This window comes from Chlorocebus sabaeus, chromosome 9 (assembly GCF_047675955.1).
Source record: "Chlorocebus sabaeus isolate Y175 chromosome 9, mChlSab1.0.hap1, whole genome shotgun sequence".
Taxonomy (NCBI): Eukaryota; Metazoa; Chordata; class Mammalia; order Primates; family Cercopithecidae; genus Chlorocebus; species Chlorocebus sabaeus.
In genome coordinates, this window is record NC_132912.1 from 68,114,271 (window position 1) to 68,138,612 (window position 24,342).

The 24,342-nt window shown below is 53.1% G+C and overlaps 1 protein-coding gene across 3 annotated transcripts; it reads left to right on the forward strand.

Moving 5' to 3' along the window:
- Positions 1-222: 222 nt before the first annotated feature.
- On the forward strand, positions 223-23,638 carry DNAJB12 (DnaJ heat shock protein family (Hsp40) member B12). Of its 3 annotated transcripts, none has more exons than XM_007963111.3 (9): positions 223-441; positions 11,325-11,502; positions 12,962-13,107; positions 15,304-15,489; positions 15,597-15,676; positions 18,188-18,297; positions 19,784-19,956; positions 20,542-20,693; positions 21,861-23,638. In XM_007963111.3, the coding sequence occupies exons 1-8, from the start codon at positions 309-311 to the stop codon at positions 20,661-20,663; spliced, it is 1,128 nt and encodes a 375-aa protein (XP_007961302.3). In that variant the 5' UTR covers positions 223-308; the 3' UTR covers positions 20,664-20,693; positions 21,861-23,638. The 3 variants fall into 3 exon arrangements, with proteins under 3 accessions (XP_007961302.3, XP_007961303.3, XP_007961301.3); XM_007963112.3 differs by having other exon boundaries at positions 20,542-20,687; XM_007963110.3 differs by having other exon boundaries at positions 20,542-20,639.
- The last annotated feature ends 704 nt before the right edge of the window (positions 23,639-24,342 follow it).

Below are 24,342 nucleotides of genomic sequence, written 5' to 3' on the forward strand. Positions count from 1 at the left end.
GACGGCTACCATGTGACTTTCCTGAGCTTGGGTTTTCTCCTCGGAAAGATTAGAGGGTTGGTGCATACTCAACTCTAAGACCTCCGGAACATGGAATCTGGGCATGCACCATTATTGACACCTAAGCCAGCCGTCCCTTTCTTAGAAAACATACGGTAGCGCCTCCACCCTCGCTCAAATCTTGGGAAAGGAGGGGCGGAGGGTTAATGTCATCACTCCGCGCCCGCCTGCCCGCGACGCGCCGGCGGGTGGCGCAGCCCTTCGCTCGCCCGGCCTCCCCCTCCCTGGTTCCGCGCTCTGGTTCCGCCATGGAATCCAACAAGGATGAAGCTGAGCGCTGTATCAGCATCGCCCTCAAGGCCATCCAGAGCAACCAGCCCGACCGGGCGCTCCGCTTCCTGGAGAAGGCACAGCGGCTGTACCCGACGCCGCGAGTTCGCGGTGAGTGTGAGGTGTCGGAGAGACTGGGGACATTAGAACTGATGGGGGGAACACGGGAACGGACCGACTGGAGCAGTTGGAGGAGGGGGAGGGGTGGCGAGGCGCGGCTACGCCTGCGCACTGAGGCGCGCGGTGGCTGCTGGGAGGCGTAGTTTTTCCCTCGCGCTCCTCTGCGGGATGCGAGCCATCTGGAGACTCGGGCGCCCGGGACTTCAGCTTTAGGGGTGCTCGCGGAATCTGCTGGGATTTGAGGTCTCCGAGAATGAAACGCGCGGGCAGCCAGGACGAAGGGAACTTACCTAGAAGTGAACTCGAACTACTTTTCCCAAGGGGCCGTTCGGTGGCCCAGGCCAGTAGCCGGCCTGGGAAGTATCATAGTTCAGGAAAATAAACATAACTCCTTTGAGGGAGAGAATGGGCGCTAGACAGGGAGAGACTTCCGTCCTTCGAGCGCAAGGGAAAGGCGCTTCCGTATTTTCACTGCCTTTCACGTCTCGGGCTGAGGGTCAGGGACCACCCTCCCAAAATGCAAGCCGGCCTTTACACCCACCCCAGTCCGCCGCTTCCGACGGTCTGTCCTGAGGCCGGTTGCCTCACTCCTACCGACGATGAGATTCGGAGTGTGTGGCCTGGTGGGAGGTGTTGGTCTCAGCCACCCCAGCCCTCCATCGCCCGCAAGAGTCCAGCGGCAGCCGGCTATGTGGACGCCGAGGCTGCTGAGTGACCCTGGACAGGAGGCTCCTGAGCCAGGCAGGGAAGAGTGAGGCTGGCTTTACAACTCATCACCTCGCTTCACCCGGGAACCCTTTCTTTTTCCTTTAACCTAAGTTTTCCAAGGAGTTTTTCTTAATCCAAGCTAGAGGGGAGAAAGACACCGGGTGGTGCTTGTGATCACCACTTAGTAAACCGTCAGGGAATAACAGGCACTCCGAAGGCCCCAGTCTCATCTTGACGGCTACCACGTGACCTTCCTGAGCTTGGGTTTCCTCCTGGGGAAGATTAGAGGGTTGGAGCAGATAATGTGATTGGCAATAATACCCATAGGGCTTTGCAGTTTAGGAAGCTCCTTCGCCTGTGCCTTCTTACTTGAGCCTGCCAGTCAGGGAGGCAGAGCAAAGATCATTATCTGTATTCTATGGGTGAGGAAAATCTCTGAGGTAAGGGATGCCCAAGATGACACAGCTAGAAAGTGGAAAGTTCTGTGACTCTGTAAATGTTTATGAAAGAAAAGAAATGAAATTGAGGAACAGCAGTCAGCCTCCTAACCGGCCCTGCCCGCCTGATGAGACTGAGAAGCGGGAGGCTGGTAGAAGAGGTAGCCTGGACTGTTGAACTTTCCTCCCTCCAGACTCTTGCAGGTTGATCTTTGGCCTGTTTGCCTCCCCTTGGAGAGGGTTTCGGGCTGTATTTGTCAGGACACCTGAGGTAACCTGCTGGAGGAGCCTCCCTATGAATTAATTCGTATTCTGTGGTGGGGCGTGGGCCCTCCAGCTGTCAGAATTCTGCCTGACACTGATGCTGCTGCGGGCTCAGGACCTGGTAGCCAAGAAAGAATGGGCCACAGGGCCTGTGGGGATCTTTCTGTCAGCAGGCCCCCTGCACCAGTTCAGGAGCTTGAAGGAGTGTCCTCTCTCGGGCTCGGGCTCTGGAATTTGCTGAGACAGAAGAATCACCTGCCTGCATATTTGTCATATTTGTGCTTTTCTTCAAAGACTATGAGACTATACGCCTTATGCATCTGTGTAAACTTTACCATCTGCAGCCCTCCACTGAGCTGACAAGGACCTGGGATTAGTTTAGGTCTGGGACAGGGAAAGATCTTACTTCAAAAATAGAGGGCAGGGCTACCCATTGGGCTCCCTGCCTCCCCAGGGGGAGTAATACAGATATATTAGGTGGCAGTCTATTGCTTTGGGTTTAGGCTTATCCCAGATGCTCATTCAATGCAGCAGACTTTTGTTGAAGATCATTTATGTTTTGTTTTGTTTGCAAAGTCCTCTGCTTGGTGCTGGCAAGATTGGTAAAATGTGATCCCTCACCTCGAAAGAGCTTATAATCTAGTGAAAGAGACAAACTTACAGAAATAAATATTACAAGGCAGAACTGTGATTAAACAAAAAATAAGCCCAGGGTTTGATGCTGAGGGCTTAAGGACGGGCGTGAAAAAATCAGTCCCCATCATCCATGGGTTCACAGTCTGATGGTGGGGAGGAGGTGTGGAGGACAATCTCCTGAACATTAAATTATAAGCAGTGTAGTGAGTGCTGTAGCAAGTGCATAAAAATAATGTTATCTCACGGCGAGGGAATGCTTTGGGGACGACAGGAGTTAGCATTTGAACTGTGCTTTGGAGGAGGGTGTGAGACTTGAGTAAAGGCATCCTGGGAGAAGTCAGGGGAGCTGAAAGTTGTAAGATTCGGGGGAAGAGATCAAAGTATAGCAAGATTTAGAGGCAGTGGAGATGGTAGTTTGTATACAGAGAGGATTAAGCTTAGAAAATAAAATGGGGCCAGATCATAAAAATCCTTTTCTACCAGACCAAGATATTTTCACCTTATTCTGTAGTTACTGAGGAAATTGTTGAGGTTTTTGATAGCAGGAATAAGGTAAGGGCGCTGTTGTTAAAAGAGAACAGCATGAAGGGTTAATAAGAGGTAAGAGAGACTCAAGGTAGGAAGCCAACGAGAGAGAATTGCCTTGAGCAGGTTGGCTATTCTGAGGGCCTGGGACAAGGCAGTATGGATAAGGCTAAGGTCCCTGGAAAAGAGGCACCAGGCCTGTGTGAGAGAGGGCTGCAGAGGAGAATCAGATGGGATGCTGGGGGATCAGAATTGAAGCCCCTGTGACCAGGAAGAAACCAGGGTGAAGAACTGGGATGGGAAGAGATGAGCAGAGTGGGAGGTGCCAGTGGGACAGGCCAAAGGAGCTGTCAGCCTGGAACTCAGGAGAGCACTCTAGGTTACAGGTGAAAGTGTGGTATCGTCTATTCCCTGGAGCTCACTGGAGTTGTGCATGGCTGAGGTCACTGTGGGAAAGTGTAGACCATGGAGAGAAAATTGCTGCAGGCACAATGGCAAGCCCACAGGCAAAGGCAGAGGAAGCAACAGAGTGAGATGGAGCAACAAGAAGAGGCAGTCCCCGGAGAGGGCAGCAGCCAGGTAGCCGTGGAGAAGTATGGCAGCAGGTGGCAAGCAGCCCTGTGTGATGCCGCAGGCACCACATGGGAAAAGGACAAGTTGAGAGATGAAAAGGGAAGGATCGAGAGCATGGGGAGAGGATGGTCTTGGAGAGGTGGAAGGGCAGAGAGGGGAGGCTCAGAGCAACCTTGAAAGGGTGAAGGACCTCACACTGTTGGCCTTTGCAGCAAAAAGGATGTGAGGGGACTTGAAACTCCTGCTGCAGGAGGTGGGACGAGGAGGCACTGAGTTAAACTGCAGAGCAGTAGCCCTAAGCTGGGAGGTCACAGACTAGAGATGGTGGAGCCAGTCAGTCAGTCCTTTCTGGGAGTTTTATCCAGCAGCTGGCAGCCTGGTAGCCATTGGCTTTGACTAAGGCTTTGTAACAAATGTGGAAGGTGCCAGGTTTCCCAGGGAGCTCATGAGAGCATTTGTAGGCCTCAGTTTCCCCAGCATACAAAGAGAGGATTGGCTGCAATGATCCTGAGGTTCCTTGCAGCTCAGGCTACCAGACGTTCTGTGAAATGGCTGGCTCTGGGCTAAGTCAGGAAGGCCAAGCTGGGAAAGCCAGCCCACAGGAAAAGGAGATGGGTTGCTGAGGGATTCTGCATTCAGAGTCCAGGAGTGAGAGATATTCTGGTGCTGGTAAAGTCCGGGGTGGGGTTGTTCCCTTCAAGTCAGTCAACCTTCATGAGCCCCACCGTGCACTCAGCCCTCTTCCATTCCCTGTATTTCACAGAATCGTATTTACCCCTCAGAGCACTCCTATGAGAGTAGGGATCTTCTCTCCACTGAGGACCCAGATAACCTGGCAAGGCCACATGGCTAGCCAACAAAGACCCAGAACTGTCCGTCTCCAGTCCCAGGCCTTTTTCTGACTCACTATAAGCACCATAGGTACATAGAGCCCAGAAACTCAGCTACTCACCTGTTAACAAAGTCACAGTCAGAGACAACATTGTATATTTGCTGGGCATTGGGCTGAGTTTTTTGCCAGCATTCACTCATTTCCTCTTTTAGCCTGTTTGATGGAGATGGAGTTTTGCACAGATAAGCTAAGTTACCTTGTCCAAGATGACTCTTCTAGCATGTGGCAGAGCTGGGTTTGAACCTGTCGGGGAGTCTAACTTTTTTTTTTTTTGAGACAGGGTCTCACTTTGTTGCCCAGGCTGGAATGCAGTGGCGCAATCACAGCTCACTGCAGCCTCAACCTTCTGGGCCCAAGTGATCCTCCCACCTTAGCCTCCCAAACAGTTGGGACCACAGGCATATGCCACCACACCTGGCTAATTGTTTTATTTTTATAGAAACAGGGTCTTCCTGTGTTGCCCAGGCTGGTCTCGAACTCTTGGGCTCAATCCATCCTCCTGCCTTGGCCTCCCAAGGTGCTGAGATGACAGGTGTGAACCACCGCCCGGCCAAGTCAACTCTCTAGTCTGGGTTCAGTGGCTTTGGCTATAGGAATCCTCTCAGCTCCACCTCAGGTGCCTCTCCACCCCAGCTCTGTTCTCTTTTACCGAGTTCCCTTCCTTTTCTAGGTCTGCCAGCTTTACTGAGAAGAGACAGAACCAAGGTAACATTAAGCTGTTCTGTCTCCTTTTGTGACATTGCTTGTCAGCCTCTGTGCCATGAGGGATGTAAGCGTGAAGCTGTCACATCCCCCAGGCCAGAAGAGAGACCCTACTTGCCAGCAACCAGAAATCTTTAATTTCCAACTCAAGCCGAAGGCTTCCATGTGACCCAGGGCACCCCCATTCTCCTTTGGGCTCTCTCTGTACTGTAGGGAAATTAGAGTGGCTGATTCCCTGTAACTGCCCTGAAAAGCTTCCAGAATCTTCTTTGAGAGGTGCGAGAGAGAGCCCTTCCTATCTCCTGGCTAGTGCTCCTGCTCATCTCTGGCAGTTGAATAACTGGTTATTTTGCCCTTAGGATCTGCCAGGCTCAGCCTGGGCCACTGGAGCTTCCAGAGGAACTGAAATAAAGAACTTCTTGAAAAGCTCTAGGAAACAGCCTATTGCCTCCTCCTCCTGCCCTGTCCTGACCAATATCTCTTCATCTTTTGGTTTCTCTTGCCATTCCCTTGGTAGCTGGCATGGACGTGGTATCTAGGATGGCCTGAAATCTCATGGTTACTACTGGGTCCGGAGCCTGCTGAGCGCTGAGCCTTTGCCTTCCTGAGCCTCAGAACTCCCCCGCTACCCAGCCCTCCTCCTCCCCACCCCCCACCACAGGTCCCCTCACCTCCCTGGCCAGCCCACTTCCATGGCCAGACACTTCATCAGCCTTGAACCTTCACTCTCTGTCAGACTCTGCACCAGGTGCTTACACACATTATCTCATTTCATTCTCCACCACGACGGTGAGGAAACCGGGTTCAGAGAGATGTCACAGATCAGCCAGGGTCACACTGCTAGGAATGGCAGAGCTGAGATTTCAATCTGGGCCTTTCTGAATTTAATGTTTCTTCTTTGCTTTTGCTTGGATCTCTGTCCCCGATCCCCACCCCCACTCCATCAGACATGTGCGGCCCAGGATAGCAGCATAGTTAAGAGCATGCGGCTGGGCGCGGTGGCTCAAGCCTGTAATCCCAGCACTTTGGGAGGCCGAGACGGGCGGATCACAAGGTCAGGAGATCAAGACCATCCTGGCTAACCTGGTGAAACCCCATCTCTACTAAAAAAATACAAAAAAGTAGCCGGGTGAGGTGGCGGGCGCACGTAGTCCCAGCTACTCAGGAGGCTGAGGCAGGAGAATGGTGTAAACCCGGGAGGCGGAGCTTGCAGTGAGCTGAGATCCGGCCACTGTACTCCAACCTGGGTGACAAAGTGAGACTCCGTCTCAAAAAAAAAAAAAAAAAAAAAAAAAGAAAGCATAGATCCTGGAGCTGACATCCTGGGGTTCAAAGGCCCCTCTGGACGTCCTGGGGTTCAAAGCCCTCTCTGCCTCCTAACCAGCTGTGTGGTCATGGCAGCAGTCTGCCACAGTGCCCTCTTCCTACAGTGGAGGCTGCTGTGGCAGTTAAATGAACTAATACATGCAGATCACTGTGAAGGTACCCACCTGACACACATCACTGGGTAAGAAAAATAATTGTTGCTATTACTCCTCCCCAGGCACCCTGTCAGGGTTTGCTGCAGGAGCCTACCTCCCTTATTCAGAGCAACCCCAGCTGTAAGCTCCTGTGTTTGGATTTCCCAATTGAAGACTCAGCAAGATCACACAAGCTCGCAGTGTGGCAGCAGCAGCCCAGGGCAGCAGTGCTCCACTGGAGCCCCATACTCTGTTCCCAGTGAAACTGGCTCTCAGCCCCTTGGGTCAGACCTCAGTGCATTGCACTGGTGGGTGTGGCACCCAGCATGGTGTCTTCAGGCCAGCAGGCACCTGGCGTATTTGAAGGAAGCAGAGGACCGTTCTGGGATGTGCTGCTGTCCCTCCTCAGCACAGAGGGATGCTGGATCCCTGCAGTGATCCAGATGCCTGTTTTCCCAGCTGGTCAGCTTGTCAGAGGCTTTAGGATTTTACTACCCAGGGCACGGGGGCCCAGGCCTGACGGGTTTCTGAGAGCTGGTTTTGTGCCTGGAATAAATGGACATAGGGACCTGCTGCCAGAGACTTGGGCCCTTCCTCATTTAATCTGCAGGAACCACAGGCTTGTTTTTGCTTGTTTTTGTTTTTTTGAGACAGAGTCTCGCTCTGTTGCCCAGGCTGGAACTCTGTTGCCCAGGCTGGAGTGCAGTGGCATGATCTCAGCTCACTACAACCTTTGCCTCCCAGGTTCAAGCAATTCTCCTGCCTCAGCCTCCCAAGTAGCTGGGATTACAGGCGACTGCCACCATGCTGGCTAATTTTTGTATTTTTAGTAGAGACAGGGTTTCACCATGCTGGCCAAGCTGGTCTCGAACTCTTGACCTCAGGCGATACACCAGCCTCAGCCTCCCAAAGTGCTGGGATTATAGGTGTGAGCCACCACGCCCAGTGGACTTGGGTTTTTTTGTTTTTATTTTTGATTTTTTGAGATGGAGTCTCGTTCTGTTGCCCAGGCTGGAGTGCAAGGGCATGATTTCAGCTTACTGCAACCTCCGCCTCCCAGGTTCAAGCAATCCTGCCTCAGCCTCCCAAGTAGCTGGGATTACAGGCGCCCACCACCACGCTCGGCTGATTTTTGTATTTTAGTAGAGATGGGGTTTCACCATGTTGGCCAGGCTGGTCTTGAACTCCTGACCTTGTGATCCACCTGCCTCGGCCTCCCAAAGGGCTGGGATTACAGGTCTGAGCCACTGCGCCTGGCCGGGCTTGGTTTTCAATAACCATGATGCTGCCGAGGGTGATGGTTAATGTCCTGTATAGACTCCAGACATTGAAGAGGCCATTTGACATGCCCAGCCATTTGAAAAATGTGAAAAATAGCAAGTAATGAGCACAGCAGATATTTCTTTTGGTCTCATACCATCCCTGTCCCCCTTGGGCAAACTCATTTCCCCTATTCCTCTTTACAGCTAAGCAAAGGCCTCCAGGAAGCCTTCTTTACTGATGCCACCTGAAACAGATGGTCCTGCTAAGTGGGGTCCCCTTTGCAGGGTACTTTGCCCATCTTGGCACTCAACATGCCAAGTCTGTTAAACTCACTACTTTGAGATCTTAAAAATCTGGGCCGGGCCCGGTGGCTCAAGCCTGTAATCCCAGTACTTTGGGAGGCCGAGACAGGCGGATCACGAGGTCAGGAGATCGAGACCATCCTGGCTAACACGATGAAACCCCGTCTCTACTAAAAAATACAAAAAAAGTAGCCAGGCGAGGTGGCGGGCGCCTGTAGTCCCAGCTACTCGGGGGGCTGAGGCAGGAGAATGGCGTGAACCTGGGAGGCAGAGCTTGCAGTGAGCTGAGATCCAGCCACTGCACTCCAGCCTGGGAGACAGAGCGAGACTCCGTCTCAAAAAAAAAAAAAAAAAAAAAATCTGAAGGGTTGACCGGGTGCAGTGGCTCACGCCTGTAATCCCAGCACTTTGGGAGGCCGAGGCGGGTGGATCACATGAGGTCAGGAGTTCAAAACCAGCCTCGCCAACATGGTGAAACCTTGTCTCTACTAAAAATGCAATTAGCCAGCGTGGTGGTGTGCACCTGTAATTCCAGCTACTTGGGAGGCTGAGGCAGGAGAATCGCTTGAACCCAGGAGGCGGAGGTTGCAGTGAGCCGAGATCATGCCATTGCACTCCAGCCTGGGCAACAGAGTAAGACTCCGTCTGAAAAAAAAAAAAATGGTAAAAATAGGGCATAGTGCTGTGGACTGAATATTTTACTTATTCAAAATGTGATGCAATGCAAACATATTTGCAGATTTGAATGAGTTCAGTAGAAAAAAATGGATTCATAAGTTAGATTCATAAAAGCAAAAAGCAGAGTAAAACCAAATACATTGAAAGAAATGGCAATCAAAGCAGTATTTTTTTTTTTTTTTTTTTGAGATGGAGTCTCGCTCTGTCGCCCAGGCTGGAGTGCAGTGGCTGGATCTCAGCTCACTGCAAGCTCCGCCTCCCGGGTTTACGCCATTCCCCTGCCTCAGCCTCCCGAGTAGCTGGGACTATAGGCGCCCGCCACCTCACCCGGCTAGTTTCTTGTATTTTTTTAGTAGAGACGGGGTTTCACTGGGTTAGCCAGGATGGTCTCGATCTCCTGACCTCGTGATCCACCCGTCTCAGCCTCCCAAAGTGCTGGGATTACAGGCTTGAGCCACCGCGCCCGGCCTAAAGCAGTATTAAATGAACTCTAGCAGGGCACGGTGGCTTATGCCTGTAATCCCAGCATTTTGGGAAGCCGATGGGGAGCAGATCATTTGAGGTCAGGAGTTCGAGACCAGCCTGGCCAACATGGTGATAACCCATCTCTACTAAAAATACAAAAATTAGGCCATGCATGGTGGCTCACGCCTGTAAATCCAGCACTTCGGGAGGCCGAGATGGGTGGATTGCTTGAGGTGAGGAGTTCAAGACCATCCTGGCCAACATGGTGATAACCCATCTCTACTAAAATACAAAAATTAGCTGGGCATGGTACTGGGAGCCTGTTATCCCAGCTACTAGGGAGGCCGAGGCAGGAGAATTGCATGAACCTAGGAGGCGGAGGTTGCAGTAAGCTAAGATCATGCCACTGCACTCCAGCCTGGGCAACAGAGCAAGACTCCGTGTCAAAAAAAAAAAAAAAATTAGCCAGGCATGGTGGCACGTGCCTATAGTACCAGCTACTCAGGAGGCTGAGGTATGAGAATCACTTGAACCTGGGAGGCAGAGGTTGCAGTGAGCTGAGATCGCACCACTGCATTCCAGCCTGGGCAACAGAGTGAGACTGTATCTCAAACAAGCAAACAAACAAAAAAATAACTCTAAATAAAGTACTATAGGGTTTATTAATAAAACCAAGTGTGCTTCTGGAAGACTATCAGAATATCAGAATTCTGCCTAAATTTATTAAGAAAAGAAATGTATATGTAAGTATACTATCTGGAAAATAAGGCAATTACTACAGATTTATCCATGAATTATGTAGATTTTCTGTCAATTTTTATTAACATAATTTTGTTCATGTAAAAAGAAAAAGACCTCTATCCTGCCTACTTTTTTTTTTTTTTTGAGACAGCCTTGCTCTGACAGTGGCACAATCTTGCTAACTACAACCTCCACCTCCTGGGTTCAAGCAATTATGCCTCAGCCTCTCAAGTCTCTTGAACAGCTGGGATTACAGGCACCCACCACTATCTTCAGCTAAATGCTTTTTGTTTTTTGGGGGTTTTTTTTGTTTTGTTTTGTTTTTAGTAGAGATGGAATTTCACCATGTTGGCCAGGCTGGTCTCCTGACCTCAGGTGATCTGCCTGCCTCAGCCTCCCAAAGTGCTGCGATTATAGGCGTGAGCCACTGCGCCCGGATTTTTTTTTTTTTTTTTTTTTTTTTTTTTTTTTTTTTTGAGACAGGGTCTCACTCTGTCACCCAGGCTGGACTGCAGTGGCGCCATCTTGGCTCACTGCAACCACTTGCCTTCCTAGTAGCTGGGATTACAGGCACCCACCATCACATCTGGCTAATTTTTTTTTTTTTTTTTTTTTTTTTGAGACGGAGTCTCGCTCTGTCGCCCAGGCTGGAGTGCAGTGGCGCGATCTGGGCTCACTGCAAGCTCCGCCTCCTGGGTTCACGCCATACTCCTGCCCCAGCCTCCCGAGTAGCTGGGACTACAGGCGCCCGACACTACGCCCGGCTAACTTTTTGTATTTTTAGTAGAGACAGGGTTTCACTGTGTTAGCAAGGATGGTCTTGATCTCCTGACCTCGTGATCCACCCACCTCGGCCTCCCAAAGTACTGGAATTACAGGCGTGAGCCACTGCGCCCAACCTAAGTTTTGTATTTTTAATGCAGATGGGATTTCACCACATTGGCCAGGCTGGTCTCAAACTCCTGACCTCAGGTGATCTGCCCGCCTCAGCCTCCCAAAATGCTGGGATCACAGGCATGAACCACCACGTCCAGCCTATCCTGCCTACTCTTAAGGACTGTGGCTTTCAAGAGAGTGGATGACTGCCCCCCTAGCACCCACAGGCCTAATCAGGGCAGGAGCTGGTGGCTTTGCTGGGAGGGGAAGCAAGTGGGAAGCAGCAGGCCGCTCGGCGAGGCACGCAGCCTGCTGGAGCAGGAGCCCTGAATAGTTTCCTTGCCTTGCACAGCCCTGATCGAGTCCCTCAACCAGAAACCACAGACTGCCGGTGACCAACCCTCACCCACAGACACAACCCATGCCACCCACAGGAAAGCAGGTGGGACCAGTGCCCCCGCGGCCAACGGTGAAGCTGGAGGAGAGAGCACCAAAGGCTACACTGCAGAACAGGTTGCAGCTGTGAAAAGGTAGACGGGTGGGCAGGGACCAGAGCCTGGGGAGATTGGGGACGTCTAGAGGCTTCCTGGAGCATGTCCTCCACCTCCCATCTGCCTGTGGGCTGCACAGGGCCCTGGGAGGGGCTTGGTGGATGGAGAAGGTCCAAGTGTCCAGGTTCACCAGGACCTCTCCTTATTTCCCTCAAGGCCCAGGAATACAGTGTGGGAACTGGGGCTTCACCACCCCTCCTGCCAAGATGACCCACAGCAGAGGCTGGAAAAACTGACTCTGCCGGCTTCCTCTGCCACTGGCCAGGCAGGCCCCAGGCGTCTTTACACAGCTCTGTTTGTCAACAGAGATGGAGCCTTGTCTCCCCCTCCAGATTCTACCCCAACCCACAGCCCAGCACCCAACAAAAACCCTTTTAGATCAGAGCCTGTGTGGGGTAGAATGGAGACCAGAGGCAGAGTTATTGCCCCGTGACTGTGAGCAGGCCCCATGCAGAGCAGCTGGCTACCAGGCCAGCGACCACCCAGCCAAGGCTCCTCAGGCTTAGACATTCCCAGCTCCCATTTCTCCCCAGGTCTCCCAGCAGCTGGCCTTGGGAATCCCCCAGGGTCATGCCCACAGCTCCTGGCAAGCTTCAGGACCGAGGCCGCCTGTGTGAGACAGAGCATGACTGCTGTTATAAAAGTGTAGGCCAGATCTGTACTTCACTGACTCGGCAAGGTCCGTTGTAGGCAATAGAAACTGATGTATGAGGGATTGGGAAGGCCTAGAAACGGGCCAAGAACCAGGAGGTCTCCAGGGGCGCAGAGAGGAAGAATTGGTGAAAGAGAACTAGGGTCTCTTTAGGCCCTGTGCTTGGGATGAACAGTCACCTGCCACCTCTGGCCTTCATGTTACCCACTCAAGACTCAGATTGGGCTGGGCATGGTGGCTCATGCCTGTCATCCTAGCACTTTGGGGGCCGAGGCAGGAGGATCCCTTGAGCCCAGGTGTTTGAGACCAGCCTGGGCAATTAGAAGACACTGTCTCTATCTTTAAATATTTAAAATTTTAAAAACTTTTAAAAGTTAAAAAAAAAAAAGACTCAGATTGCCAGGAGAGTCGGTTGGCTGAGCTTGGGACACCACCCTGGGTGATGGACACCAACAGTCCTCCTGAGCTCCTCCCATGGGGAAACTGTCAGCAGAACAGGGGGAGATAGATATTGGCCTGGCGAACCCTGCAGCTGCCCTCCTAAATCCAAGAATCCAGACAGTGTTCTTCTGTTTCCTGTGGTCCTGCCCAGCTCTGCATCACATTTGGCGTACACTGTGGCTCCCTTGTCCCTGATGTCACACAACTGACCCAAGGAGCTGTCAGCCTTGCCCTGTTGGTCCCCCGCAGCCTGCCTAGAGCTGTGCGCCCCACACGACCTGTTCCTCGCTCCCCTCACATAGACCCATGTAGAGCACCCCCTACCACGCTCTCCTCCCTCCCCAGGGTCAAGCAATGTAAAGATTACTATGAGATCCTGGGGGTGAGCAGAGGGGCCTCGGATGAGGACCTGAAGAAGGCCTACCGCAAACTGGCCCTCAAATTCCACCCAGACAAGAACCACGCGCCTGGTGCCACTGAAGCTTTCAAAGGTAAGCTGGCCCTGCTTTCCTAGCATTTCGGTGTGTTCCTCTCCTGTCCGTGGCAGGGAGTAAGGGACCAAGACAGCTTTCCCAGGAAGTGGGGTGCAGAAGGAAGTGACCTTAGGTCCAAGTTGCCCAGGCTTGGGAGCTGCTTCCTGGGAAAAAGGTTCTAGTAGCCACCTCCGGCTATGTAGAGTTTGTCAGAGCTCAAATAGCAGCATTCCTGCCCCTACTTCCTCTGCATTTCCTGGGGTTACAGTAGTAGAAATGAGGCAAGAAAGTTCTAGTAGCTTCTCCAAGGATTCTCAGTGATTGAGCGACTCACCGTGTGTGTTCCCCTGTCTTGGAGTCTCATAGCTGCCCACTGGAGTAACTGTTTCCCTGCTGAGGGGCAGGGTAGCCCCAGGTCAGGGGCCTCAGGCCTGGTGGCCGCCTCAATACCAGCAGCCACAGCCAGCTCCCCCACCATACCTATACACCTGGGGCCTGCAGTGGGGACATGGCAGTCTCTGGCTTCAGGGCCCACTGGCTCAGGGGTGGGTGCTTCATTTCTGGCTGAAATCGTAAGCTGCCCTTTATTCATTACATTTTCTTTTAACCTGTCAGGCGCTCGTGTACTGACTCTGTGCACTGCAATTTCTCATTGCCCCAAACATCACTGCCTTCTCTCATTCCCACCATGTCCTCCTTCCTTCTCTCATTCTCGCTTCATCCACCTCCTTGGGAAACAGCATGGTGATTAGCCCCCACTGGCCTGGGCGGGGTGCGTGCTGTGCTGCACCCACAACCGTAGCCAGCTGGAGAGCCTGTGGCAGAGCAGACTCTGAGACCTGGTGTGCAGTGTCCCAGGAGCCCCGGAGGAGAAGGAGAGTGGGAGTGGAGGGAGGCAAGGTAGCCCTGTTGAATGTTTCTCCAGCCCCAGCCTCTGCCTGCAACCTGCTCCGACTGTACTGAGAGGCCAGCTCTGGCCTTGAGGCCTGGTCAGAATTGGCAGAGGAGAAGATTTGCCCTCCTTATTCCCAGGGGTTTCAGGATGGGAATCAGATGTGGCTTGGAACCACTCCTCGGAGACAGTGGCAGCTTGAGGAGAGAGAGTGGGAGACTGAGAAGCTCAGAGCTGGGATCCTTCAGGGCATAGCCGTCCTGGCCAGGGGGCCCTGGTGAGAGGCTCCAGGCCCAGGTAGGAAATAGTGGTTGGGGCCTGGACCCCCAAGAGTGGGGGACTCACCCTGGCCACATCACCAGGAGTGGAGGAGTCTCCATAGAGCCCTGAGATTTGGCCCTTCCCCACAGCTCCTGCTGCCTTCCAGTTCACAGTAAGGATATTGTGTGTCTGTCTGGCCTGCGTGTCAGAGTATGACTTCAGATTTACAGAACCTCCAGAAAGGAACGCCCATCTTGTTGGGCACCTCAAGAGAGAATGAGGAAAGAGGTTTTTGGTGGTTTTCATAAAGTCAGAGAGAGAACTTGCAGCAAGAGACACCTGCTTTTGTTTGACTCCCAGCTCTGTAACATGTTAAAGCTGTGTGAGCTTAGGCAGTCACTTCTCTGAGCCTCAGTTTTCTCTTTGGTGAAATGGAGATAGGGTTGTTCTTAGAAGTAAATGAGTTGACCTAGTGTGGTGGCTTATGTCTGTAATCCCAGCACTTTGGGAGGCCAAGGGTGGGAGGATCGCTCGAGCCCAGGAGTTTGAGACCAGCCTGGGCAACTTGGCAAGACCTCATCTCTACAAAAAAATACAAAAAATTAGCTGGGTGTGGTGGTGCACGCCTGTAGTCCCAGCTACTCAGGAGGCTGAGGTGGGAGGATCGCTTGAGCAAAGGAAGATGAGACTGCAGTGAACCATGATTGCCCCACTGCACTCAGCTTGGGTGACAGAGTGAGGCCCTGCCTCAAAAAATAAACAGAAAAAGAAGCAAATGAGGCCATGCTCCTAGGGGGCCTGGCACATCGACAAAGCTTGACCATTGTCTTGAAGAGAGCAAGGAGCCTGTATTACCCTCCACCCAGCCAGGCTGCCCAGATCCACTGAGGGGTCTTCCTGCATGCCCTCTCCCCACACTGGCCAAGCTTCCTGCCCGCCCCAAGGATGTCTGCTTCCTAAAGCACTGCTTGGGTACCTGAGAAAAGTGAGCACTCGGCTGCCATTGGAGCCTTCCCTGCACCCCAGGATCCTCAGGCCTGACCTTTCCTCCTCCCCTCCAGCCATTGGCACAGCATATGCGGTACTCAGCAACCCGGAGAAGAGGAAGCAGTATGACCAGTTTGGCGATGACAAGAGCCAGGCGGCCCGGCACGGCCATGGGCACGGGGATTTCCACCGCGGCTTTGAGGCCGACATCTCCCCTGAAGACCTCTTCAACATGTTCTTTGGCGGCGGCTTCCCTTCTAGTAAGTTCCCCACAACCAGGTATCCCTGGGGTGATGGTGGGGATGGCATGCCAGCCTCTCCCTTTCCCAACAGCCCTGGCTCCTGACTCAGCCCCTCTGACCCCCAGGTAACGTCCACGTCTACAGCAACGGCCGCATGCGCTATACCTACCAGCAAAGGCAGGACCGCAGGGACAACCAGGGTGACGTGAGTGAGGAAGGCGCCGGGAACAGCGTGGGGAGGGCACCAGATCCATCCCAGGGAGGGGGCCTGGAGGAGGGAGTTCCCTCCCACACTGTCCATTCTGGGACCAGCAGAGTCCCCGCAACTCTCAGCCAAGGAGCCCTCTGGGCCTCCCTTGCATTCTGCTGAGTGACAGCAGAGGGCGCTACATGAGGGAGCCGTGCTCCACTTTGCCAGCGGGAGCGCGGCTTTGCTGGTCTGGCTGGGGAGTGGAATGCAGAAACCCCACCCGCAGCCAGGCTTGAGGGTGATGTTAGGCTTCCATGCAGGCCGCTCGCTGGTAAGGCCAAAGTGACATCCTCTAAGCAATGGAAAGTTACACTCTGTGAGAGAAATTTATTTTCTTTTTCTTCTTTTTTTCCCCATGGGTCTCAGCTATTTTCTCTCAAGTTTTTGAGAGAATTTTTTTTTTTTTTTAAATTGAGACGAAGTCTTGCTGTTTTGCCCAGGCTGGAGTGCAGCCGCATGATCTCGGCTCACTGCAACCTCCGCCTGCCTAGTTCAAGCGATTCTCCTGCCTCAGCCTCCCTACTAACTGGGATTACAGGCGCCCGCCATCACGCCCAGCTAATTTTGTATCTTTAGTAGAGACGTGGTTTCACCATGTTGGCCAGGCTGGTCTTGAACGCCTGACCTCTGGTGATTCACCCGCCTCGGCCTCCCAAAGTGCTGGGATTACAGGCGTGAGCCACTGTGCTCCGCCAGTGAGAGAATTTTAAAGGATGACAACATAGGTGCCGACTCTTCTTGCTAAAAAGCCAAAAGATACTTTAAAAAACAGATTTACAAAAATTTGGGAAGCTGAGGTGGGCAGATCACCTGAGGTTAGGAATTTGAGACCAGCCTGGCCAACATGGTGAAACCCTGTCTCTACTAAAAATACAAAAATTAGCCAGACATAGTGGCAGGTGCCTTTAATCCCTACTCAGGAGGCTGAGACAGGAGAATCGCTTGAACCCGGGAGGCGGAGGTTGCAGTGAGCCGAGATCATGTCCAGCCTGGGCAGGAGAGCAAGACTCCATCTTAAAAAACAAAAAAAAAATTTTTAATAAAAATTATAACTAGCCAATGCTCCAAACACATTTTGTATGCCACAGATCAAAGAACAGCTAGTTGGCTAAAATTAAAATATTGTGGACAATTGCAGCACATTTTAAATTCTGGCAAGGCAGAAGGGGTTTCCTTTTGCTCTGACAATATTTATTCAAAAAAAATTTTTTTTTTTTTTTTAATTTTTTGAGATAGAGTCTCGGTCTGTCGCCCAGGCCGGAGTGCAGTGGCACAGTCTTGGCTCACTGCAACCTCTGCCTCCCAGGTTCAAGCAATTCCCCTGCCTCAGGCTCCCGAGTAGCTGGGACTACAGGCGCCCACCACCACGCCCGGCTAATTTTTGTATTTTTAGTAGACAGGGTTTCACCAGATTGGCCAGGCTGGTCTTGAACTCCTGACCTCATGATCCACTTGCCTCTTCCTCCCAAAGTGCTGGGATTACAGGCATGAGCCACCATGCCAGCCTTTTCTTTTCTTTTTTTTTTTTTTTCTTTTTGATATAGGGTCTCTTGTTGTCACCCTGAGTGGAGTGCAGGAGCCTCCCCTCCCAGGCAAAGCTCCCACCTCAGGCTCCTCAGTAGCTGGGACCACATGCCCACCCCACCACACCTAGCTAATTCTTTGTAGAGATAGGGTCTGACTTTGTTGTTTGAGCCCAGGCTGCTTTCAAACTCTTGGGCTCAAGTGGTCCTCCTGCCTCAGCCTCCCACAGTGCTAGGATTACAGGCATGAGCCACTGCCCTGATCAAAGATTTTTTATTTTGTATCTAACAACAGAAGAGTTTTTAACATCATAGATTATCACACAGTGAATAAATTTGTTAATTTTTATTTCTAATTCTTATTTTTTTGTTTGTTTGCTTTTTCTGCAACCTAGGACCAGTGCTATTTCTAATTTTAATTGGTAATTTTTATTTTATTTTAATTATTATTTTTTGTAGAGATAGGGGTGTATGTTGGCCAGACTGGTCTTGAACTCTTGACCTCACATGGTTCTCCCGTGTTGGTCTCCCAAAGTGTTGGGATTACAGGCATGAGCCACCACACTGGCCATAATGTTTACATTGGTAATATATTTGTGTGGTTCAAATTTCAAAAAGTTGTATATACTGCATGTCTCTTTCCAGCCCTGCCTTCCATTCTCCTGGAGGAAGCAAGTTTTGCTGCTGTTTTTTTTTTGACATGCTCTCAAAAGTAAATGCAGACATCTCCCTTCCTCCTGTGTTTCACACCAGTTGCTGCTTTGTTTTTATCTGGGAAAGCTGTCAGGTGAAGGAGCACCTGTATTTTGGAGCCTCGTGGAGGGAATGGCAGAGTGGTGTCATGTCTCCCCAGGGTCCACTGTTCTAGGGGAGCTGGTGGTGATTATGGCTGACGCCACACCCCACCCAGGTCCAACAGAGTGACATTGGCTCTTCCCTCCAGGGCGGGCTAGGGGTGTTTGTGCAGCTAATGCCTATCCTCATCCTGATCCTCGTGTCAGCTCTCAGCCAGCTCATGGTCTCCAGTCCACCCTACAGTCTGAGCCCAAGACCGTGAGTACATGGGTGAGGCTGGGCCATGGGCAGACAAGGGGCTTTAGATTCTCAGCCCTGTTAGGGGCCTTCTTTCGCATCCTGATCCAGCCAGTGCACGATCATAATGCAGAAACCTGGCTTCGAATCAATAAAATATACTTTCTCTATTCAACTAGGACTCTTAAGCTTTTTAGGATTATGGTCCCCTAAGAAAATGCAGCGAGAGCTACAGAACTTTTCCCTAGAACTATGCACACATGCGCACACACACATACACACACGATACACATGCACACATACACACACAATACATGCACACATGCACGCACACACATCCACACAGAGTTTTGCATATAATTTCAGCGGCTTTGTGACTCCTTCCTGGCCATCTCCCCTGCCAACCCTGATGAAGAACCTCTGCTCCTCGGTTCTGGTTGGGCTTCCTGAGGCTATGGAAAGAACAGGGCACTAGAGTCAGACACAGCAAGCATGGCTTAGAATCCCAGCTTCTCCACTAAGAAGCTGTGTGACCCTAAACAAGTTATGTAACCTTGGTTTCCTCATCTATAAAATGGGAATTATAACATCCACCTGCTGTGGAAATTAATGAATAATGCATATAACATGTCTGGTCCATTAGAAATGCTCAACAATATTTGTTTAATGAATGCTTGGTCTCAACTGCCAGGAGTGAACTTGAGGACGTTTTGTGACCCATTAGGGTGTCAGCTCCCCTCATTGATGTCCAGCATCTGGCCCAGGGTCAGCTACACAGGGTGCTCAGCTTCAGTGGCTGGATCCCCCTCTCCCCAAAGGTGGCCACCTCTGGCTGGGAGCTGGAATGACCCTTCTCAACCAGCAGGGGGCAGAGTCGGTCCACTGGACCCTGGCCGCTGGCTCAGGCTCCCTGTGGCCAGATGCCAGCCCTTTTCTCTGCAACTGGAGACACACGAGGAGCAGAGGACTAGGGCAGGGACTGTTGTCCCCAGAGCACTGGTCCTGTCTGGGTGTCAAGGCTCTTCCCACAGCTGACAGAGCTTGTGATTGGAGCTGGGAGGATACGGCTCCCTGGAGCTTTTCCTGTCATTTTGTCCCTAAGCCTCTTAACTCGACACTGGGAACTCCTAGATAGGCAGGCAAGCCCTCAGTAACAATTGGCTTAGGGGATGAATGGGGAAATGGAGGCACAGAGGTGGAGCCCAGGTTCCCTCCCAGGTCCCCAGTTCCCCAGGGTGGGCCTCTCCTCAAAGGCCCCAGGTCAGCAGTGTGGTAAGGAAGGAGTCTAAAGGCAGGGCGTCCTATAGTCTGGGCCACGTATGTGGGAGGACGCTGCCTTTTCCTCAGACCCTCCTTTCAGGGAGTGTGCGAGTCCCTGCTCTGGTTTGAGAAGGAACCAACTACTCGTGTGGTCTGTGCGGCGCCTCCTGTCATGGGGCCCATCACCCCCTAGAGTGCCCTGGGCATGGGAACCCGCACCCACTTTGAACCTGGTATTTCTGGCCAGGTCCGTGGGCCACATCCACAGGCGAGTCACTGACCACCTGGGTGTCGTCTACTATGTGGGAGACACTTTCTCCGAGGAGTACACAGGCTCCAGCCTCAAAACAGTCGAGCGGAATGTGGAGGATGATTATATCGCCAACCTCCGGAACAACTGCTGGAAGGAGAAGCAGCAGAGTGAGTGTGGGGGGAAGATGGGGGCTGTATTTGGGAGGTGACTGGGGATGAAGCTGGAAAGCAGGAGGAGAGAGCTCTGCTCACCCTGTGCTCTGAGGGCCCGGCCCCTGGCACTGCCCTGCACCAAGCCACCTCCCAGCCAAGAGCTGGTCTCCACTCCTGTGTTTCCCTGGGGCTGGAAGCTAGGGGCCACCTGTGGTTTCCTCAGGTTCCCGTAAATCACTGCCATCAGCCTGGCGTGTTGGCTGCCAGAGGTGAGTGTGTAGAGACAGACTGGAGCGGATAGATCCCTGGCCGTCCTGACTGTGCTCCTGGATCCGTCTGTGGGACCCTGGGGAGGCCTGACCAGGATGACAGGGTCTCACCTTGGCTGGCCTCACTGCATTCTAGAGAAAGGCACCTCTGTCAGTCTCTCCCACATAAGGACTGTAGTCTCTGCTCCTCCAGGGTCTTCCTAATGGGAAGCCAGCCCTGCCCAAGCCCCGGGCGTGTATCAGCCTTCCTCCGCCCTCCAGTCCTTGCAGGCTTCCTCGCAGGCTTCAGGAGGTACTGGGTGTGCGCTAACCCTGTCCCATTGCTTTGCAGAGGAAGGCTTGCTGTACCGGGCCCGCTACTTTGGCGACACAGATATGTACCACAAAGCACAGAAGATGAGCACCCCCAGCTGCAGCCGACTGTCAGAGGTGCAGGCCTCCCTGCATGGATAGTCCTGGGCCAGCCACGCCACCGAGGTCCAAGTATGAGCCAGGGCTGCCTCCACCCTGCAACTCCTGGCAGCTTTGGCCCTGGTCATGAGGCAGAGGAGGGAGGGGGAGAAAGGGAGGAAGCCTGGTGATTGTGGCAAAGACTCCTGTCCCCAGCCTGACCTCCAGCCTCCAGAGACCGGGCAGCTGTGGGGCCTGCTAGGAAACCAAGGTCGGTTTCCGCCCTCTAGCGATGCTGTGCACCCCCACTCCTGCAGTCTCACTCCCTGGCTCCGGGGGTGTGGGGGACCCCAGAGCCAGGCAGAGTGGGAACTCCAAACTGTTGCTGAGGGCCACCTGGGGCTTCTTGGTCCACTCCAGCCTTCAGTCAGCACGGTCCTTTCTCCAGCACAGCAGACTATTGTCCGTGTCCTGGTATTCAGGCCATCACATATTGTGGGGCCCAAGAGAGCCCCACACGCACACTGCCTGCCTGATACCAGGAAGAACCATGTGGGAACAGGTGGGCCAAGAGCCCTCCTCTTCCTCCATCCCTCCAGCGAGGAGGAAATGGAGCAAGATGAACAGGCAGCCGCGAGGTGGGTGGGAGCTGGCAGGCTTGGCGGCGGGAGGGGCCGCGGGCCCTGACCACCCCCTTCTGGTGGGATCTGAGGCACTCTCTCTAATGCCGCCACACCTGGCAGCATGGAAACCACAGGCATCCGGCCCTGCCCAGGCATCTCGCCTGCGGTCTGAGGAAGGGAACAGAAGGTCACGAGTTCAGGGTCAGATGCAGCCGCTCAGCACAGGACGGGTGGAGGGGAAATGAGAGTTGCTCGTAGCAGGCTCCCTCCTACAGCCCGGCGAATGGGGGTGCTGGGCTCTGCTCCCAGCGTTTGCCAGAAATGGCCACTTCGGCCAAGCCCGGAGAAGTGTGGGCAGAAGCAGTGAAGGTTCTCTGTGCGGGTGCCCTGTCCACCCCCTCCTTTGCCTGTGTCCTCCCGGCCTGGATCCACAGCTGACTCTGCCTAGAGGCCATTTGTGTCTGCCTCTGTGCCGCCGCAGGAGGGCAGACCGCAGGTGGGGTTGGTGGGGGTCGAGCAGGCAGCACAGTGCAGTGGTGCAGTGGCGCAGTGGCAAGGGGGGCTACTTGTATGGCGTAAGCTAGAGGAGCCGGTGCCGCCTGACTGCCGAGCTAACTGTTGCCACTCTCCTCCCCAGACTATGAAATCCCTGGAGAATTTTTGGTGACACGCACTGAGCCAAGGTGATGGACTGTATATTTGAGGAAAGACATACAAAGAAACAAAATTAAAATGGAATTGGAGGCCGAACGCTGCACAGCTGCCCTCTCTCTCACCCAGTAAATGCAGAAAGCTCTTAGGACAGACAGAAAACCTGCCATGGGGCTGCTTCCCTCCCTCCCAGGGCTGGCGGAGGCTCCGCATCGGCTCTCTCCTAGGATACAGAAACCATGGCAACGAAAGTAGAATGTAAAACTCCCAGCAGATATCAGTGGGAAGGGCTGGGGGAGGGGGCACCCAGCTGCCTCTCCTCCCTCACAGGAGCCACCACCAGCCACCTCTCAGGAGAAGCCAAAGGCGCTGGCCAAGGATAGAGAGGAGGAAGAAAGAACTCTCCATAGAATGTAATTTATAGATGCGCGTATATGTATATATATCTATTTATATGTAAATAGGCATATATGAAGATATATATATATAGTCTACTTTTTAAACTCTGCAGGGATTTGGTTAAGTTGTTCAGCTGATTTCTTCCATGTTTTAGAAAATGAGGCCTGTTTGGGGAAGGCACCCTGGTGATGTTTTTCCTAGACATTAGCTATAGCTGACAGTGTCAGGAGAGTCACGTCAGAGCTTTTCATGGCCCCCCGAAACCCCAACCTGGTTTTGATGGCAGCAGTAATCATAGCGTGAACCCGTGAAGGCCTCAGGATAACGGTTAACCTGAAGAGGAGCAGGCCGTGGAGGCAGGTACCAGGTCAGTATTGAGTCACAGGAGAGGCACGACAAGGACCTGCTTGGGTGAGACCACCCCTTCCCTCTGAGCAGCACTAGTGGGCTCTTTGTCCTGGTGCCCAGGAGCCCTCCAGCCCCCTGCCCACAGAAGGGAAGGCCTGCAGAGGGGGCCAGGATCTGCCTCACCACTTCCCCATCCCTAAGCCCCTCAGTGGGCTTTGCCTTATAGGTGCCACAGGGCACAGCTCCATCATTGCCACTGGTTTTTCCTAAGTCCTGCACCAAGGATTTCAGAAGGTTCTTCCTCCGAGTCAGCCAGTGGTGCCGGGACCCCAGGGCAGCCTCCTCAACTCCTGAAGAAAAGTCAGTGCCCATGGGTGCCTCTCTTCACCCGCTGTGGATGTGACCACCAGGCTTCCTCTTGTACCTTGGACAAGGGATACACCTGAACCAGAATAGTTTTCTTACCCTCACCTTCAAATGAGGATTTTGCTCAAAACAGCACTTGCTGCCAGGGGGAGGAGGAAGGTTTTCTTTATTCCCACAGTTTCTACTGGGCCTTCTGGAATGACCGTGTTTTCCTGTGGCGGTGAGTGTGTCGTTGAGCCCACCGTCTTCCAAAGCCTTACTTCCCCAAGCTGCCAGCCAGGAGATGATAACCACCCTCCCAGAGTTTCTCTCGGCTCTTTTTTTAAAAGTCCCCCAACAAATAGGATTCTTGCTGGGAAAGGAAGTTTGGTAAGGAAATGTCAAATCTGGTTTTTAAACAAGGTCCCACCCTGCAATGAGGCGGCCACCTCAGCCCAGAGAGATGATAAGAACTGATGTGGCCAGAGTGCCTCCCCACGGTGGCCCCGGTGCTCTGCCCCCACACCCTGACCATCTGGTCTTGGTAGATGTTCCTAGATGGGCTGAGCCATGTGCAATAAGAACATCGATCCTAAAGGATCCCCCGGAAGCTATATTTCTTCAATTAGAATTCTCAAATTGTACATCTGTAAATATATGTTTATTATGTGACTGGCCGTGGTGGGTCTGCATTGAGCAGGGAGGCTTAAGGGAGGGGGCTGGGGGCACAAGCCCCTGCTGCTGCTGACACTGTCCAGCCTGTGCCACAAGGAGTTCTAGATGATGAGCCTGAATTTCCCCCGACCCCTGACCCAGGCCAGCAGCCACTTAGGTCTGCTGTTCCAGAAGTAACTGCATCCAGGCAGAGCGGTGCTCCGGTGGCTGGGGGGCTGCAGGACTTGAGCAGGCTGGGTCCCTGCGGTCCCCAACGCCAGTCCTGGGTGGGCATCTGGGCCACGACCATCGCCCTCTGCTTTTCCCTCTCCCACATCGTCCCCACACCCTAATGTGCCATGTGCCTGCAGAGCATTCAGAATTCCCGGCCCCAGCCTGGAGCTCGATCCCACTCAGGAACCAGAGCCTGGGAAAACAGTTTGTTTCCATCGTCCTTCCCACCAACCGCCCCCACAGCCCGCCCTCCTCTCCAGGAGGTTGAAAAAGTTAAAAATGTGGCAGCCCGAGTCAGGTCAGGCTCTTGTGAATGGATCGGCAGATCTGCCCAGGCCTCCCAGAGACAGGGCCCGGCAGCCCTGACTGGCGGACCCAGGCCCCTCCCGCGGCTGCGCCAGCCAAAGACAGGCGGGCTGCCCGGTGGTGCCACCACGGCCCTGGAGCTCATTGGCTGCCCCTACCCGGGGTCACCACAGCCTGCCCGG